Source organism: Pezoporus flaviventris, unplaced genomic scaffold (genome assembly GCF_033815535.1).
Source record: "Pezoporus flaviventris isolate CSIRO_AGI_PZ_B2104156 unplaced genomic scaffold, CSIRO_AGI_Pfla_v1 ptg000045l, whole genome shotgun sequence".
In the NCBI taxonomy this organism is placed as follows: Eukaryota; Metazoa; Chordata; class Aves; order Psittaciformes; family Psittacidae; genus Pezoporus; species Pezoporus flaviventris.
The window spans coordinates 11161890-11181921 of record NW_026892593.1 but is presented as its reverse complement, the minus strand read 5'-3'; the positions used below and the strand labels follow the sequence as shown (position 1 = coordinate 11181921).

The 20032-nt window shown below is 40.1% G+C and overlaps 1 protein-coding gene across 2 annotated transcripts in view; it reads right to left on the bottom strand.

Annotated features, from left to right (window-relative positions):
- SLC2A13 (solute carrier family 2 member 13) overlaps window positions 1–20032 on the bottom strand; it is a 162337-nt gene that overhangs the window by 113948 nt on the left and 28357 nt on the right. For both annotated transcript variants that reach the window (XM_061467451.1, XM_061467452.1), the window contains exons 2-3: window positions 16699–16858; window positions 10317–10525 (exon numbers count right to left, since the gene is read on the bottom strand). In XM_061467451.1, coding sequence (XP_061323435.1) covers window positions 10317–10525; window positions 16699–16858 — 369 coding nt within the window. The remainder of the gene's footprint in view (window positions 1–10316; window positions 10526–16698; window positions 16859–20032) is intronic.

Sequence of the window (20032 nt, the reverse complement as noted above, 5' to 3'; positions counted from 1 at the left end):
GAAAGTTCAAGAATATTTGTGTAAGGGTACATTTGAAATGGATACTTTGGGAGTCACAGGAGCAACGTACTCAGCAGTCAACAACATTAATGTATTCTTTCCTTTTTCTATTTTCAAATCCATCTTCTGTCAAACAAAACACAATCCACACATGCCAGCATACCAACTGTGACAGACTTCACTTTGGCTGACAAGATTTACTGAAATGCTCAGTGCATGAATATTGTTGATAAACTACCAGGTGTGCAAGGATAGCTGCTTAGTCTGAACCAAACCCTTCAGGTTCGCTAAAAGAAAAAAATTTCTTGAAAACAGAAGAGATTGGGAAAAAAAAAAAACCCTACTGCTGTTATTTTAAAAGGCAAGAGAAAAAAGATGAGCACTAGACAAAAATCAGGCAGACAATACCTAGTTGAAGGTCATCAGAAAAAATACAGCCTTACTAAACTGCACAAGCAGAATATGGCCTTACACAGAAGTAAATGCATACACTGCTCAAAATCCTTTTTCCTTCCTAATGGTTTCTTCCTGTTAATAAAGTACTTCAATTTAAACAAGCTCTATAAACACTGTGTTCACCTGACCGCAGAGCCAAAGTAACACTACTGCTGCTGCAGAACCATTAATATCTGATGGGGGGACTGCCCTTGTGCAAAGCCTGTCACCCTGGAGGCAGCAGCTGACGATCAGCTCTGCACTTACGTGGTTCTTACAACACTGCAAAGCAATATTAAGTAAAAGAATAAGACAAGAACTTTTTTAATTTTAATCATTATGCTGATTAAGGCTAAAATGGAACCCACAGGTAAAGTTTGCTTAGCTATGTGTCGCTGGTACTTCCATATAAATATTGTTATTAAGAACTTTAAATCTATTCTAGAGTTTCCACTCATCTTCACAAGGTCAGAGAGCAAAGAAGCTGCAAGATTATCACCAACTTTTGCCATAGAACATGCTCCAAAAGCTAAATAATGAATCATATTACAAAGCTCAGTGAAGTGTTATAATTATTCCTCAGTAGTCTGAAAAAAAAATTTCCCCCTATGCCCATTAACATTTTCACACAACACTGTATTTTGTCTGAATCCCTGCTGCATGAAAGCAGGCAGCTCAAGTGGGAACATTCAGCTTAGAACTGTGTATTCCGTGCAGATGCTGGATCCAGTGGGGAAACAATGAAGAACCAGGCCTCTTCCTCCCCCACTGCCCCTTCTTTTTTAATTAACTGAGCTCTTGAATACCATTAGTTGCTCTTGAGATACCATATTTTTATTACTTCTTACGAACAATATACGTAAATATAAAAAGTAGATCTGTAACTTCAGAGGAAAAACAAGTACATCAGTGTAACCATGTCAGAGAAAAGCAAAGGCTCAAGGAACAAATTCTGCTGTGAAGGCAATGTGAAATTCTAAATTACATTTCCCATTTCTAACGCAATCAAGCTGCCACACTCCAGGCATTCTGCCGCAAAGTGAACCTGCTCTCCAGCCCTGTGACTCCAACGCTCATGGTCATGGCTTGGTTCATTCCAACCAAAAAGGAAGGAGCCTGGCGACATGACGGCAGCAACAAATCCTTGTGCTGCAATTTGGAAGAGTTGATTGCACCACCATCCCTGGCAAGGCCGGCCCAATGCCAGATGGCTCAAGCCATTTAATTCCTACCCTGGCATTAAAATCTGATGACTACCTTTTAGCCTGAAGACAGGCTGAGGAAGTTGGGGCTGTTCAGCCTGGAGAAGAGAAGGCTGCGTGGAGACCTCAGAGCAGCCTTCCAGTATCTGAAGGGGGCCTATAAGGACGCTGGGGAGGGACTCTTCATTAGAGACTGTAGTGACAGGACAAGGGGTTAATGGGTTAAAACTTAAACAGGGGAAGTTTAGGTTGGATATAAGAAGGAAATTCTTTCCTGTTAGGGTGGTGAGGCACTGGAATGGGTTGCCCAGGCAGGTCGTGAATGCTCCATCCCTGGCAGTGTTCAAGACCAGGTTGGACGAGGCCTTGGGTGATATGGTTTAGCATAAGGTGTCCCTGCCCATGGCAGGGGGGTTGGAACTAGATGATCTTAAGGTCCTTTCCAACCCTAACAATTCTATGATTCTAACACAAGCTCCCACGTCCACCCCACTTCCCCAGGCTCCCTTTCCATAGTAGCAAACTGTGTGTGTTACAGACAGTAACAGTTACAGGTGTCTCCCCCACTTTATCCCATTTCCCCACTGACTAAAGAACAAGCCTCATAGCTGCTGAGAACAGATTTGCCTCCCAACAGTGCAAGAACTACCTCCTTCATTTCTCCCTGCCCCACCTTCCTCCTATTTCTTGTCTTTCCTGCTTTCTTCACTCCTTCACTATTACTCATGTTATGCACATACATTTTTCTTCTTGTCAACCAACAATACTGCCCCCCGTGTCCTTCAAGTTCAGTTTTGCTAAGAATCTTCAGTCCAGCTTTAGTCCAGCTTTCCCAAGATCCCACCATGTCACGCTATTTTTGTGGATTTCCCCTGGACTAACTGGGAAGGAAGTACTGCAAATACATACAGTTTCAAATGCTGTTTAAAGTTCATTCTATTACATAGCAGACTTATAGTAACAGACCAAGTTCTACAGCTAAGCACTACTTCCAGAAAATCAAAGGAATGTGTCTAGCTTGCTGTCTTCTCAAACTGAACTGAGCTCCTAGAAGGCATGGAAACTGGGGCCAGAAGCCAATAGCTTCCAGAAAACGATGTAGTCCAAATCAGATAGATTAGCTGGTTTAGACACACACACACACAAAAGCAGGGTTTGTGCTAAAAGAAAAAGATTGGATTTATATGTAAATTTTCTGTAAATCTGAGGTACTGTAGCTAGCCCTGACATACTAAACATGAAACAGAAAGAATAACACCCAACCAACCAGCCAAAAATGCCTGATTTTGGCTGTTTGTAAGAAAGAAAAATATGAACTATTCTAGTTAAATTTGCAGGAGTAGGTGGGTGTAGGGATTTGTTTGATCTTTAAGCCCAAGTTACAAACTCTTACTCCCCTGGACACAACTTAAGCAAATCATGCTATCCTTACTCACAGGCTCTCCTCCAGTCAGTTTTTATTCTTCTTACGGAAGGATGTCAAGCACTACTCTTATTCATCCAATAGGTTTTTTTCCATGCCGAAATACATATTTTCACAAAACAGATGCCTGTTCCCAAGCACAGCATAGGGATCAGCTGAATGTTCGGTGGTGCACTAATACTGAAGTGGAAACCAGTACTGTTTCCAGACATCTAGTCCCACAGGCAACCTCAGATGAAGAGCAGCAGTTAATATTACCTGAACACCAGTGAATACAGCTTTAATCTGTGAATAATGTCATTTGGCTTAAAACAAAATAATTACATCCAACTTTATTTTTAAACCAACAGAGATTAAGTCTTTTTAGTTTTATTTTCCAGACTTGTAGCTTGAATTTTCTGTAGGCTTCAAAAACTGTGAACTAATATAAAGCCAATAATGCTGTGATTGGAAAGCTAATTTTGCTTCCAGAAACTTCATAGCGAAACTGAAGTGGGGAAAAGAAACAAAACCAAACAAAACCATCCTCCCCCACAGTGCCTCCCTATACTCACATGAAGTTTGTTTACAGGGTTTTGCTTTTTCCTGTCCTTTAGGACTACTGTACATTAAATCTGTCTGGACAAAAGAAGAGTTTGCTCCAAAACATACATCTGAAGAAGTGTACCCCAAGGAATTTTATCTTCAGATAGGCAATTAACCACCATTTCCAGATAAATGTTCAATTTATTACTTCTTCACATTAAGTTAGCCATTGAAAACCAAGATGGAAGATTAAGGGCCAGGTTTTGTTCATAAGCCACTGAAGCAAAGACAACTTGAAACGCCCTGCCATGTGAACACACTAACACCAGGATTCCAAAGTATACAGACATTTCCAAACTCAGTTAGATGCACAGACTGAAGGTATAAGTAGAGCTCTAAAAAACAAACTATTATTTTTTAAAACATAGCACTCATATTTCTCTACAAGGCAAAAAACAATCACGTACTTTATGCACTAGATTTCTCAAAGGTCATATTTGCAAGAATAAGTCAGCCTTTTAACAGATTTTAAGGATAAAAGGAGAACCAAAAATCTTCTTATCTCTCTGTATCATTTGTTTAATGCAGAAATTCATATTTCCAATATTCCTTGCCAAGTTTTGTAGAAGGATTTTTCTTGTTATCAGATCGTGCACTGAACTGGGTTAGTTCACTTTCTCAAGATCAAATGTCTCCACGTTTTATTTACCTGCATTGCATGAATTTTAAATTATCCAGAGGAGTGTGGGGTTTTCCTGTGCGTTCATCTCAAAAAAAATTCTAATGAAGACCTACACAGGAATAATTTTTGTTCTTAAGAGAACAAATAATTCTACATGTCAAATGGTTAAAATACAAGAATGAAGATACACCTTTCAAGTACCTCTTGCACTGGCCACACTGCCCACAAAACCCAAAGGCAAAACCCGCCTGGAACTGACCCTGGCATTTCGTATTGCCACAGGCAAGAATTTCAGGCTGACATGACCACCAACCATATTGGATTTGGGGTTTTCTTCAACAAATCCTTAGCCAAACAACTTCTGCCCCAAGATTTCCATATGATTTCATGGTTACAGGTAACAACAGCCACTTAATATCGTAACTTCAAATAAGGATTTGAGTGCCTGGAAGTGGGATGATTCAGAGCTCTGCACAGCCCTACCAGAGCATCTCAGTATTACCAAGTTTCATTAAATAACATTCCAGCTGATGTCCAATAGTAATAAAACTGTCTATAATTTTCAACACCAGGCATGTCGGGAGGCAGGCTAGGATAAAAATAACTCCCAGAAGTTAGGGGAGAATTATGATAAAGAGTGAAACCATTGCAAGTTTCCAGCATCTCCCTAGAAAGATGCATGTCAAATGATTCCAGCCAAAGGCATAGCCAGGAATTCTAACAAGCTAAAATATTACTTAAGAAGAAAAGGTGCAAGAAATAAACTGGAACCATGAAGGAGTGAGGGTCCAGATCTCCTGCCTAATACTATCCTAACTGACAGTTAACTGGGCAAAGTTATGAGCTGAAACATAATGGTAATGAGCTGATTTTACCTTCATACCATAACACATTTATCTCCAACATGGAAATACAAAACCTAAAAAGGAGACTGACTCACTGATCCAATAGGAAATACAGCAAAGAAGTGAGTCAAGCCTACAGGAGTGAAAGAGCAGCATGGATATGTTTTTCTTGGTCTCACAAAGAAAAAGCTAGGCTATTCCAAAAAGTGTATTAAAAATAATGAAAACACGAGAAAATGCCTGATCTAGAAGCAGTGCCCATTACGTAACATTCTGGTACAGAAACAGAATGGCAAGTTAAACAATATTACAGAGTAATGATGCATTTTCTAAACCACTCAGTGAATTTCACAGAAGCAGCATGGTTTCCATGCACCACTGAGCTCCCAGCAGTTTTACACGGCCAGAATTACTGAGCATAACGTGTGCAGAAAAAACATCTCCATGATCAGAAGGCGACACAGATACATAGATAAGAACAGAAAATAAAATGCAAAGGTCCATAGGCAGAGCAGATAAGGTCAAGAGTCTCAACCTTTGGAAAAGTATGGGATAAATATATATGGCCAAGGGATATTACACTGCTCTCCTAGTGTAACTATGATCCACGGTGACATGTCCTTCATTTACACAAAAATAAAAGTCTAGTTTTAATGCAAATGATGTTCATTTCATCGAGATGCTAAGTTAGTAGTATAGTCATCATTACAAATGTCACATGAAATACCATGCATCCTGGCACATCCCAGCTCAGTACTGCTACAAAAAGGGGTGTGAGGAAAACCCAGGCAGTTTGTAGATGCTTTCACCCAGAAAGGCAGTACAAGCTGGTACTTTTCTGTGATTTGCTTTGACCAGTGGAGTGTTGTCAAACATACAGCAAATTAATGATCTATTTAAAATGTCTCCATTGGATGTCATTATGATTTCTGTCCAGTCTGAGATGACCACTAAACTGGCAACCTGGAAAACTTCTACCAAAGGCATGCTAGTAGCGTTATTCTTATGCACAAAATCGACACATTAAATTCACACTGAAGTGCTTACTCTTGAACTAGCATTACAAACCCACACTGTAATTCACTTAGGAACACAAGCAATTTCATCTGTACCTGTGTAATTAAGCCACTGTGCTTACCTACTTGCTGTGATTTTATTGCCTGTTTTTAACTAACGTGCAGTACAGAATCCCTGCCCTAGCTGTACTAAAAACTACAATTCAGCAGCAGTGAAAGTCAGACATGTTTTGCTGTGAAGAGCCCCAGAACACTCTCCCAGCAATGTCTTTAATTCTTCACTCTGTTGCATCCACCTTCTGACTATTCTCTTCCTTTAGGCTTCAGAGCCTAAGCTGAGCACTGGGGAATCCACTGGGGATCCACAGCATATTTGACGGGGAAGTCCACACCTACAAACTACCGTCTCCACAACTCTTGGTGAGCTCTCTTAACATCTTCCTCATAGTCCTTTTACCCCTGATTTTCCTGTCACTAGCTCCCTTTTTGCAGTACACCCTCACCAACTGAGAGGGAGATGATGTTAACTGATGATGATTAGCTAGATTTGACCAAGATTCAACTCATAATGTTAATGCAGAATGTGATGCTCTCCCATTCAGTTCTTGAAGTGTGTCCTGGGTTCAGCAGTAGCAGTCATTTTTCACCTTCTTAGTAGCTGGTACAGTGCTGCGGTTTTGACTTTCAGCCTGGGAACAATGCTGATAACACCAGTGTATTTAGTTGTTGCTGTTTACTCTGACCAAGGACTTTGTGAGCCTCATGCTCTGCCAGGGAGGAGGGGAAGCCAGGAGGAACCAGAGACAGGACACCTGACCCAAACTGATCAAAGAGGTATTCCATACCACAGCATGTCATGCCCAGGCTGTGAACCTGGGGGCAGTTACCGGGAAGGGCTACTTCACTGCTCAGTCGGGCTGGGTATCGGTCGGCAGGTGGTGAGCGGTTGTATTCTCTTCCCTTGTTATTTCCCTTATCATTATTATTATTGGTGGTAGCAGCAGTGGTTTGTGTTATACCTTGGTTACTGGACTGTTCTTATCTCAGCCGGTGGGAGTTACATTCTTTCGATTCTCCCCCCCCATCCCTCCGGGAGTGGGGGGAAAGAAGGCAGGGAGTGAGCAAGCAGCTGCGTGGTTCTGGCTAGCGGCTGGGCTTAAACCATGACAACGTGCAAGGCTACAAAACCAAAAGTCAAACTGGGAGTATAGCACAGAGCATGCAAAAGCAGTATTCATGACTGCCAGAATAAATGTCATTTGCATAACCAGTCATTGGGAAAGCATTTGTCAAAAAGATACATCCTTTTCCAGCTACCAATCTGAAAATGCTAATATATAAGCTGCTAAGCAGTATCAGCAGCAGTGAATTGGATGAATGTATTGGAAAGGATAAAGAAATGTGAATCATTTGCTTAACAGGTATTCAACATTGATACAAAAGACTTCTGAAACAGAAGTTTCTTGCTGAGGGCATCTTCATTATTTTCAAGACAGAAGCTGCTTGATGACCATGTGGAAAAAGCAATGGACTTCTCCGGTTTTATGACAGACACTACAACCAGACTTTGAAGGAAGTAGTTTAAACAACACAGATGAAGTTCCCCTGTGATTCATTACTTCCCTGACACGAATAGTTGATGAAACAGTTACAAAAAGCATTACAGCTTTCAGTCTGGGACTGGAGAACATGTTACGGTTACATTCCGTTACTCCCTTCAGAAAAGGAGTGAAACACAGACCTATTTTCACTTAGGAAATGATGCCCTAAGAAACTGGCAAAGATGCTCATATCTCAATTAATGAAAAAGAACATCTGTTCTTTTTCAAGAAAAGAAGACAGGAAAGGAAAAGGCCCTTCTAGGCAAAAGTAAGATGATTTTCAATCTACAATCTACAAAGCTATCTTTCCTTGAATGCCACATACACACACTGTCAGTTCAGGGCCATTTAAAGCTTTTTGTAAAACTGGAATGATGTCCACAACATCTGATAGGAATTGCTACTATCCTTTATCATTGCTATTGACTAGTGTTTTAAAACACTGTCTGCCACAAATGGCAGAAATGAAAACAAAAAGTACTACAGCAATATATATACTAAAAAAAACCCAAACAAAACCAAAAAAACCCTGTGCAAATACACATAAAAAATGAAATGCAGTCTTTGCGGAAGCACACATTTTAGTTGTCAATACCTAAACACCATGTAACCAGGAGCAGTTGCTCTTACACTATGCATGCCAAATTCAATACTAAGGATTCAGACAACTCCTCAAGAAATAGAAGTAGTCACAATTTAATACAATTTGTAAATACAACCTGAAAGTCGCAGAAAGGTGATAAATATAATGTACGTCTTGAAGCTGACATAAAACATACCTTTTTGTAACAATGAAGACTTTGGGTTGAATGGGATGAAATGCAATACAACCAAGTTGTAAACAAAAATGAGAGCAACTATATCTAACACCTACTTGCTAAACATTTATAACAAGTGGGACAGCATATACTTGTAACTATTCCCACTTTTTTAATGCCCTTTGGTGACAAATCTGAAGCTGTGGACTACCCGAGAAGAAAACACTGATTCTGTGTAACCAAGCTTTCTCCTAAAAATGTGCTTGACTTACCTAACCTTCAGGACCACAATAAGTTTTCTGGCGAGGCAGAGGGAAACCAAGAGATCTGCACATTCTAGAATGCCAACAACCTCACAATCAGTGTGCCAGTCCAAGTTATCAATGTATAGAAGACTGATTTAACAACTGAGCTCGAGTCAGTCCTAATGCAGTCTTACAACAAACAGTGAAACAGCAGCATGAGGAAAGATTTAAGCAAGAGAAACAATGTCATACCCCATAGCCCAGTGACTGGAAATAAGCGACTGGATGGGGCAAACATCTGTTCCTTTTCTTTCTACAAAGCATAAAAACTTTAATGCTACACATTAAGTGGCCTTTCACAGAACTGAACATCTAAATCCCTAATTAGGATTGAGAACCTCAGCACAGGACTCTAAGATGTTCTATGAACATCCACTTCAGCTTTTTATTGAATCAGCTTCAATGAACTTTATTTCCCATGCTCCCCCATGCCCCAAAACCTGGAAAAAAATATCCAAAGCCTCAAAAACATAATGAGAGTAAAAAAACCCTTCTTCACCACAGTGAATATTTTGAAAATCCCTTCACTAGCATGTGTCATATGACTTTTTCCAGATACTTAGAATCATAGAATCATAGAATACTTAATTACTTATTGTAAGGCTCAAAGCCAAGATCAATGAGGCAATGTGATTAGGCATTATAAGATGTTCAGTTTCAATTTACACAGATGTAAGATAACTTGCACTTGTCTTTCCGACAGCTTTGAGAAGTTACAGTGTTTTCCTATCAATGTTTAAGGAAGTAAGACAAGTCTTAACTTAAGAGCCTTACTTGAGATTCCGACTATAACATTTTGAGCACAAAGCAAAGGATAAGTATGTAGAGGACAGAAAGTCAATGGAATGGTAATCTTGCTTTTAAGTGCACGTGTTGGTACGTACATGAAGTTTTGAGCAATTATGGCATAAGGATAAAAAAAGAGTAAAACAACCAGATTTTATTTAGATGCCTTATTTTCCTGGGGGCAGTCAAAAAGGACTGTCAGAGGTTGCATTTACTGAAAAAGCATTTCTGTATTGCATGCCTAGTTTTGTGAAGGCTTTCTAAACTTTCCAAAGGCTGCTTGTCTAGAATCCAGTTGGTCAGGATATGGTCTGGATATGGCCTCTGGATATTACAGGCATGTAAAATACCTTCGAACCTCCCTAGTGTCTGTTTGGTCTTTTCCACTGATGAAAGAAACCAAACTTTATTTTAATTATCTCCACTCTTCATGATGTGCATTCTTAAACCAAGTGATTTTTTGAGAGCGCTTCTCACATAAGTGTAGGTGGTATAAACTTAGAATTTTACACAACTTTACTTTTTCCTCACTTAGAAATCAGAACCTAATTTAAAACTGTAAGATCATAGAAACATCTGTTCATTTTTGAAGCTACCAGTATATGAAATACTTCAAACAATAGCAAAACAGACAAGTAAAAGCAAAACATCATGTTTCCACAGGCTACAACTTCAAAATTCCTTCTGATTTTTATCTCATCATGGATAGGCAGAGAGACCAACAAGTATTCAACATACCTGCTCCAACTTCTTTTTCTTCTTCTTCAATGTTGTTTTTGATACTGTCATATTCTTCATCAATTGCCTGGTTGCCACGCATTTGAGACAGGATTCTCCGCGCTCTCTGAGTCTGGCCTTTCTGAATGAGCCAGCGAGGACTTTCAGGAAGAAACAGGAATCCGAAGAACTGTATAACTGCTGGAACAGCTGAGAGTCCCAGCATGTACCTGGAAATAAGTAAACAAAGAAATAAATGCCTAACATTTGCCTATACGAACATGCTATGAGAAGACTCGGTTGACTGAGAAATATGCCTCTTGTGTAAGGAGATGCCAGTTTTACTTTTGAAAATGTCTAACTATAAGCAGAAACACTGAAAAAAAAAATCCATTTTACCAACACAGTGCTTAACACCAGCTCTTCTGGAGACTCTGCCCTTAACTCTTCAACCAGCTACAATGTTAGGTTTTAAATCAAAACTGAATTTGAGATGCCAGGGGCAGAGGAGGGGTTACTATATTAAGGATAGTTCTCTACTCAACAAAGAATTACCACCGGCCAGAGAGTCATGCTTCCAGGGATTAGCACTAACACCTCTGACAACACCCACAGATATGGTTCACTCCAGCTAATGTGGGGGAAAAGACTCTGGAAGACAAGCATACCACCAACATTCATGGGTTGTTCTGGTCTATACACATCAAATTTTATATTCCTGAAATAAAACACTAAGAAAATTAACTAGAACTGCAGACCAACATATAATTTTGTTCTGTTCTTTAAACCTGACCTTTTCCCATTTGCACTTCACTGAGATGTTTTTTCATTTCCATTAAAGACTTTAAATGGTGCTGATGTTACCTGCACATTATTGTAGCTATCCCAAGTTTCACCATCAGTGGTTATAATCATTAAAATACCTCTAAGAAAGTAGCCCTCAGACTGAATACTGAGGTGGTCTGTACTCACAAACAGGTTCACACCTTGACATCAGTCAAAAGATTAAGGAGATATGCTAATCTCTCCTCTAGCTCCTCTCATCATGCAGGCTTTCACAGAGACGATTCACCAGTCTCTCACCTCTGTGTTTTCATAAAGCATGCTATGGATGAGACTGCTAATGAAGTTAGGAAAGAGAGCACAATGATCATGGAAACCTTGTTTCGGGGCAACAAAACCGAATGTTTCTGTCAAATCCAAAAACATTTTGGATGAAAACAGAAAAATACTTTCTTTGAGGCATTTGCAGATTTAAGAAAGACAAACATGAGCAATACAACAGGGCAGAAAACTGAAAAACGAGAACAAGAACACTCAAAGGTAATGCAAAGAGGATGGCCATCCCAGGACAATGCGCATGCAAGCCAGTCTTCCCATCCCCATGTTTACCCCTCAGGTTCTTCTTAAAGCCAGCAAAAATTTCCAAAGGTCATATGCTCTAGAACCTGCTCTAACACTCTAACATCTCTTATTTTCTAACCCTTCAAGAATGGTGTAGCTCATCGTTAGTTAAAGCATGTGGAAGGATTATTAGTTGAGTAGTCTTCAGCCAACATATCTAACAAGTGTCACTCACTTATGTTTCCATTCCTCATTCACTAATGTTCTCATTCATTAATAGTCCTCATTTCTTCCTATGATCTTCCCTCTCCACAAACATTTTGTAGCTGTATACAGAATAACCTTTACACATACATCACTGAAGCTCACCAAATTGTACATTCAACGTCTGCATTAGAGTAGTATTTAGAAAGCTCTTTCTATTTCAAATGAAGAGTAAAATAAAACCATGGAGATTAAAAACACAATCACTGTATTCTGTCACACTGCAAAGAAAAGGACCTTTTAAAGCATAAAAATAAACAGATTTAGTCTTTACATTCATAATACCTAATTTCTGTTCCTTCAAAGCCCTTCAGTCCCTTATATGCAACAGAGTCTCCAGAACTAAGCAGCTGGGTGCCTGCAATCATCTTGGGAGGCAAAATCAATTGAGGCCCCTGAAAGCTCAATCTAGACCGTTAACGCTACCAGTTGGACTCTATTGAAGAGATGTTTATCACAAGCGAGACAAAAAAGAAATGTACAGAAAGTGCTCACTCACTCACGTCAGCTTCCAATTGACATACTTCTCATCAAAGCTGAGAACAAGGAGCAGGCCAGAAGGAAAACATTCAGTTAAGAGCATACATCCACTGCAAGTTCAAGAGTTGATGCAATTTTCAGATCAAGCAATTTTGATCTAACCAATTGAAAGTAAAAGCAGGCAATTTTTAGACGTCTCATGCACTGAGCCAGCTTTCAGAAATCTAATATAGTTCTTTCCTATACAGAGTACAAGACTTTGCATTTGAAGGCAGATGTCTAGCAGACCTGAAAAAATCCAGCATGAAATTCAATAAGTCTGCTGTAACATTTCTCCATCTCAGACATACTGCTGCAATACTATTAAGATGGCATTAGCTAGGTTTATAAAGCTAGCCTGACATCAGAGTAAGGTTAAATATTTGTTTTCTTCAGTTTATTTTTAATTTAATATCCAGCATTCCCTAGAACAAGCAGAGCAAAGAAAAAGTAAAGTTCCTTACTCTAACTGGAGTGTAGCACTACAATACTTATCCATTCAATCACTAAGAGCTACAGTAATCACTGTAATTTTCCTTCTTATATGTGAAGCCTCAGGAGCGAACATCTGTGATTTCTTCCCATGCATTCACTGGCCACTCTTCCCAGGTGACATACCATATGTACTGTCATGGCTTAAACTCAGTCAGGCAGCCCGTTCACTCACTTCCCCCCCTTCTTGCCCTCCCCCTACTCCCAGAGGGACGGAGAGGAGAATCGAAAAGAATGCAACTCCCACGGCTTGAGATAAGAACAGTCCAGTAACTAAGGTATAACACAAATCACTGCTGCTACCACCAATAATAACAATGATAAAGGAAATAACAAGGGAAGAGAATACATCACCTCACCACCAGCCAACCGATAACTCACCCCCCCAGCCCGACCAAGCTCTGACTGATACCTCCTCCAACCCTGCAGTCTCCCAGCCCTTCCGGGTAACTCCCAGTTACATCCTGGGCATGACGTGCTGTGGTATGGAATACCTCTTTGGCTAGCTTGGGCCAGGTCTGTCTCTGCTTCCTCCTGGCTTCCCCTCCTCCCTGGCAGAGCATGAGGCTCACAAGGTCCTTGGCCAAACCAAAACATCATTGTTATCAGCTCTGTTCCCAAGCCGAAAGTCAAAACACTGCACTGCACCAGCTACCAAGAAGGAGAAAAATGACTGCTACTGCTGAACCCAGGACATGTACTCTTCCCTGCTCAGTGTTTAGGCTGCAGAAAACTAACTGTGGGCAGACAAGTACACAATACCCAGTTAACAGCTCCAGCATTGCAGGTAAGAATCCTTGGATAGCTCACCACTACCATAGCTTCAGCTTCTGCCCAATGAATCATCAATGGTTTCACTTCACTTAATCCAGCGGAACACTACTAAAACAGAGCATTAGCAAAAGTTATCCAGCATGAGCCATCAGGCTGCAAGTAACAATTGCTCCTCACTACTCAACACACCATGCTGAATCTGGAAGACTGGGCCCACCAATCTGAGAGAAAGCTATAAACCAGGAAGCAATAGATCACTAAGACAGTCACACAACTGTAGTGTATGGCATAAAAGAGGCTGAGAGAACTGGGTTTGTGCAGCACAGAAAAGAGATGATCAAGATGAGATCTAATTGCATCTTTCATAACTGAAAAGGAGCTCATAAAGAAGATGGAAAAAGATTCTTATGTGCACTGTGAAAAGACAAGAGTCAACAATCACAAGCTGGAACAGGAAAGTTCAGATTAAAGAATGAGGGAAAACAATTCTTCACAGTAGGAGTAACTGAACATCTGAACAAGCTGTCTTGAAAATTGACACGTCCGTTGTTGGAGATTTTCAGAAGCCAGCATCTCACACAGCTCTGATCAAGCCTCTGTCTTATTCAATCCACAGGTTCTAGATTTTACTTTCAATTTTTTTTAGTTCAGCTAGGTTAAAGGCCTGAATTATGCCAGAGTAGAGGGTTTTCAGTTCTAAGCAGAAGAAGCTACACCAGTGTGGAAGTCCTCAGAGGAGTTATGCAGTATTTCAGTGGATGGGGCCTATCTAAGGTACAGTGGCATCAGTGTTTTACACAAAGATGAAATCTACATTTGACAATGATTATTGCCTTCCACCTAATCTTCTACTGTAGCTAAATATATCTACAAAGTAACATATCAAAAGATGGTAACTTGCATGGGTGTAACAAACCGGAATGATCTTTTTCCCTTAAATAATCATTTACCTACAAATGTACTTGTCAATCCTGTGTCACTGCTTGATTTGAAAACTGATACATGCCGTATCACAATGCTTATCTTTTCCTAAGAAGCCCAGAAGTCTGCTTTTGTGCTACAAAAACTGAAGCTAGGGAGTATCTTAGTTTACCTGAACAATTAAACAAAAACCACCCGTCCAATAAGATCAATATCTGACAGATACTTTGTTAGCTTGTATTTTTCTTCCAGTGTGCTAGTATTTACTGAAACACACAGGTAATGAACACATCTTTACATCATATGTGTCAGGGCACTGCTAAGGAAAAAAACCCAACAGACATACATCCACAAAAGCTTCTCCCAGCTGAATCCCTGCTCGCTGAAGTAAACTGAAATTGAAAAATCTGCCTAAAGTGCACAATGTTTCTAACAGCAGCAGGGACCCACAGCTCCACTTCTAAATAAATATCTTGTCCATTCCTCTCACCCAGCCCCATGCATAAGGGGCCATTACATTCACAAATTATTTAGTCTAAAAGGTAATTAAAAATAATGACACAACTACTGAATAATTGGCATCAGGTATCAAATACTTCCGTTTGTATCTTACTTAGAAAAGCATTACTGCATGTCATTAACTTTCCTCAAAATTGAGCGCATTTCTTTACCTGCAGAAAGGGATTAGCAATCCTACAAAACTAAGTTTTTCTTTCAGTGAAGGCTCTTTCTTAATTCTCCGTAAGTGGACACGTAGTCTGCAGAGAATGCAAATGCACTACAATAAAAAGGTCATGAAAAGCTTCATGTAAAAATGCAAAATGCTATTTGTATATGAGCCAAGGTAACCACTGCATTTTCAGAAAGCACAAAGCAAAGCTAGAACTTAAAATTAAATTAAAATTAAACTAACTCATCATTAAGTGACTATTTTTTAAGATCAAAATATTACATCTTCTTATAAAAGAGGCAAAGGAAACAATCGCATGGACAAAAATGATATACCTCAAAATTCCGGAATCTTCAAACATACACAGATTAAAGCACAGATTAATTAAGAAAACACTAACTTTTTATTTTCACGCATATTCAACATTTTAATGTGCATTTCTTTACATATTACAGAAAGATCAGCTTCCAAGTTCTTCTATGTACCAAGTCCCAAATTAATTATTCCTAACTTAAACCTCCAATGACAGTGAACCTAAAAATGGAGCTATTTAGCTCCATTACAAGCCAGAGAACCTGATATTTAACTTGCAAGGTTTTGCGGGTGGGATCCTTCAAATTATGATTTTGAAATAGCAAAATTACTCCAGGCTGTAGCAACAGAAATCAAAGGCCCTACAACATGTGTCCCTTTCCCAAGAGTGTTTGAAGACAAGAGCACACATAATTAAGCCCAAGTTTCCAGAAGTTAGAATGTACAGTGTAAGTTATTCCTCCTACACATTTCTGTTAATTATTTTTTCAAGTCAGCAAGTAAAATACCAAACCACTGAGATTTCTCATCGCTCTCAAATGATACACCATTATAAATACAGTAGGTATACAGGTACAGTCCAGAATCACTTATCATTGTCTCCAGGGAGAACATAATATCCAGAAAGTAGAATAAAATAGATTCATATATTCTATAACCTAAGCTTTCAACTAGGAAGTCATGCTACAATAATCCTTCAATAGTGTGCTCAGTTTAAGAATACTCAACATACACCACTATTTTGCAAATAGAGCATCACTCTTCCTGGAAATTCGCTTTCTGAAAAACCACCATGTAATTACTCTAAATGCAAGAGGCAAGTTACTTTCATAAACATGTCAACCATTCAAGCTTGTTGAGGCATATTTATTGCTCATCTGTTTTTAAAGTTTTGTAAAGTCAAAACACCTAAGCATACTGTGACTATTAAGCCTAAGTGAAAGCAGTATGGATATAATTTATTGAGACTTAATTATTAAAGTTCCGTTTCAGTATACAGCTTTACCACTTTATACATAAACTCTATTTTTCCAACAAGAACTATAACAGCTGTCAACCAAACCACAACCCTGCTAGCTTTCCTTTTAGCAAGGAAGATTCACAAACCTCCATCCATCCTTCGCGAGGTAGCTGAAGATTCCATCAACAACACTTGCAAAAAACTGCCCTCCGGTGATGAACAAAGTGTTAATGGTGACTAATCTGCCTCTTAAGTGTGGCGGAGCAACTTCTGCGATGTACACTGGCACAGTCATAGATGCTACACCTACAAAAATAAATTCAATTACAATTATAAAATAGAAAAAGATACTATATCTCATTTTCATCATAAAATAGACCATTTTGTGCTGGCTTGGGGCTGGACTGGAGTTAATTTTCTTCATAGTAGTAGTATGAGGCCATGGTATGGATTTGTGCTGGAAACAGTGCTGATAACACAAGGGTGTTTTAGCTAATGCTGAGCAGTGCTTACACAGAGCCAAGGCCTTTTCTGCTCCTCACACCACCCCACCAGCGAGCAGGCTGGGGGTGCACAAGGAGCTGGGAGGGGACACAGCCAGGACAGCTGAGCCCAACTGACCCCAGGGACATCCCACACCACATGGAGTCATGCTCAGCATGTAAAGGTGGGGAAGAAAGAAGGCGGGACATTTGTAGTGATGGTGTTTGTCTGCCCAAGTAACTGCTACGTGTGCTGGAGCCCTGCTGTCCTGGAGATGGCTGAACACCTGCCTGCCCATGGGAAGTGGTGAATGAATTCCTTGATTTGCTTTGCTTGTGCAGCTCTTACTTTACCTGTTAAACTGCCGTTATCTCAACCCATGTTTTCTCACTTTTACTCTTCCGATCCTCTCCCCCATCCCACTGGGTGAAAGTGAGCGAGAGGCTGTGTGGGGCTGAGTTGCTGGCTGGGGTTAAACCACGACAGGGCATGAGAAGCAGTGGCTGAACCTGACCTGGCTTTGGTGCCCGGTAACTCCATGGAACACCACCTCTCCTGCCCAGAGTGACCACCATAACAGGCAGAGCCCAAAGTCATGGACTAAATGAACTCAGTGGACATTTATGGATATTTTAAAACTATTTCACAGGGATAGTCCATAAAATAAAGGAATGATATCTGTGTAAAGCACGGGAACGGTGGTGGTGGGTAATACAAATGTACTGGATAGTGTAGGACCTGAGCATGATGTAAATGGTATGGAATAAGGGATGGAGAATGTGCTGGTTTGGCCTGGGATAATTTTCTTCATAGTAGTTAATATGAACTATGTTTTGGATTAAAATTAGGACCTATAGTTTACAAAATTAATTCTATCTCAGCCAAAATCAGCACACATTTAAAAGGAACAAGCTGGAAGAATTTGATTTCCAGGTTCCAGAACATGGACGAAAATACACTTAATGCAAGAGACATACCCAGAGCAAATGAGCAGACACACTCTGGTTGCTACTGGCTGTATTTGCAATACAGTTCAAGGTTTGATGTAATGACACCACAAATAACACTCTTCAATTCACATGGCATGTATACTAAAATTACTAAAAAGCATAAACATATTTATAGTTGTGAAACAAGGACATGCTGTGATCCAAGAAAGCACATGTGAGTCAAAGTGACCAAAGATGCCAAGCATTCACAGCTCCAAGTTTAAACAGGACTTTAGCATGGTTTCCATCTCCAAGAAAAAGCAGGGTCAAGCATTATTATCCTTATTATTATTATTATTACCATGTAATTTCATTAGTGTTATATAGAACAGATTGTTTCTTGAGTTTTTTAAATCTTTAAAAGCATTCTATATGCAGTGTTAAGAACTCTTACTGCCATAAAAAAGCAAGGACTGAAGCTAAAGCACAGCTGCCTTTTATTCTGTCACACACTGGTAGTATTTCCTATGAATTATGCTGCTGTGGTTTAGACCCAGCTGGTAACTCAGCACCACACAGCCACTTGCTCACCCCCCCTTTCCCCACCCTGTGAAGGACAGGGAGGAGAATCAGAAGAATGTAAACCCCATGAGTTGACATAAGAACAGTTTAATAACTAAAGTACAATATAATACTAATACTAATGATAATAATAATAATAGCAATAATAGTAATGGAAATAACAGGGGAAGAAAATATAAAACTAAGAGGAGAAAGGAAAAAAATAAATCCAAGTGATGCACAGTACAATTGCTCACCATCCACTGACCAATACCCAGCCTGACCTGAGCAGCAATCTGGACCTTCCGGATCACTCTCCCCAGTTTATACACTGGGCATGACATGCTGTGGTATGGAATACCTCTTTGGTTAGTTTGGATCAGGTGTCCTGTCTCTGCTTACTCCTGGCTTCTTGTGCCTCTCCTCATTGTCACAGCATGAGAGATTGAAAAGACCTTGATAGGGATAAGCATCACTTAGCAACAACTAAACCATCAGTGTGTTGTCAGCATTGTTGTCAGACTGAAGCCAAAACACAGCACTGCATCAGCTACCAGGAAGAAAAATAACTATCCCAGACAAAACCAGGACATACGCGATGGCTCTACATGATCCATTTGGGCAAAAGAGAGAAACGCCCATGAGGAACGCACACAGAAGCACACTCACACACACAGACTATAAAACTAGGAGTTCAACAGCATAGAAAGAGCAGAGCTGGGAGCAGTACATGTTTTGGTGGTCCAAATTCACCAACAAAGTCACACCATTTAAAGGAAATTTATATCCCTATTTTCTTAAGAGAACCAAAAGTGCCAACCAACAGCAATTTCTTTTGTAGTTAAAACTAGCAGTACCTTGGCAGCACACACACAAAAACACATTTCAGCTGAAGCCAACTGACATACAGCTTGAGTACGGCCAAGCACCAGCACAGACATCACACCTTCCAGCTTGGGGCACTTCTACTGGGCCCACACCAACAGCCCTACGCCAGCATGGACCACTGCCACACCCCCAGCAAGAAATGGGGTCACCAAAGGGTGTGCATGTGGCTCCTGAAGCACGCCTACAGCTCCCAGCTCGTGTCATGACAGAAAGGCTTTGTCACAAAATGGCTTTGGCCAGTGCCTCGCTGCCTGACTCACCAACTAAGAGCACAAAATCACCTTTAGTAACAAGGTTAAAACTGCTGGAAGCCTCCAAAAGCCTGAGCAAGGAATACAGATTGTTTAATAATCAAATGGCATCAGCAGATCTGTTGTGAGGAGAGGTAAACACTCACAGCAGCCTCTCAGTGTGATAACCCAGTTCCCGGCAGAGCCTCCCAGGACACACTAATGCCTCCTCCTCCTCTGACCAACTGAGCAACCCACACAGAATAATAAAAGCCACAGAAAAGTGTCAGGGAAAAATAAAATCATTAAAAATGTATTCAACCATTTCTCAAAGCCAACCAGAATGCACCATGGAAGAAAGCACTCACACAGCCCGCTGCGCGTTTGAC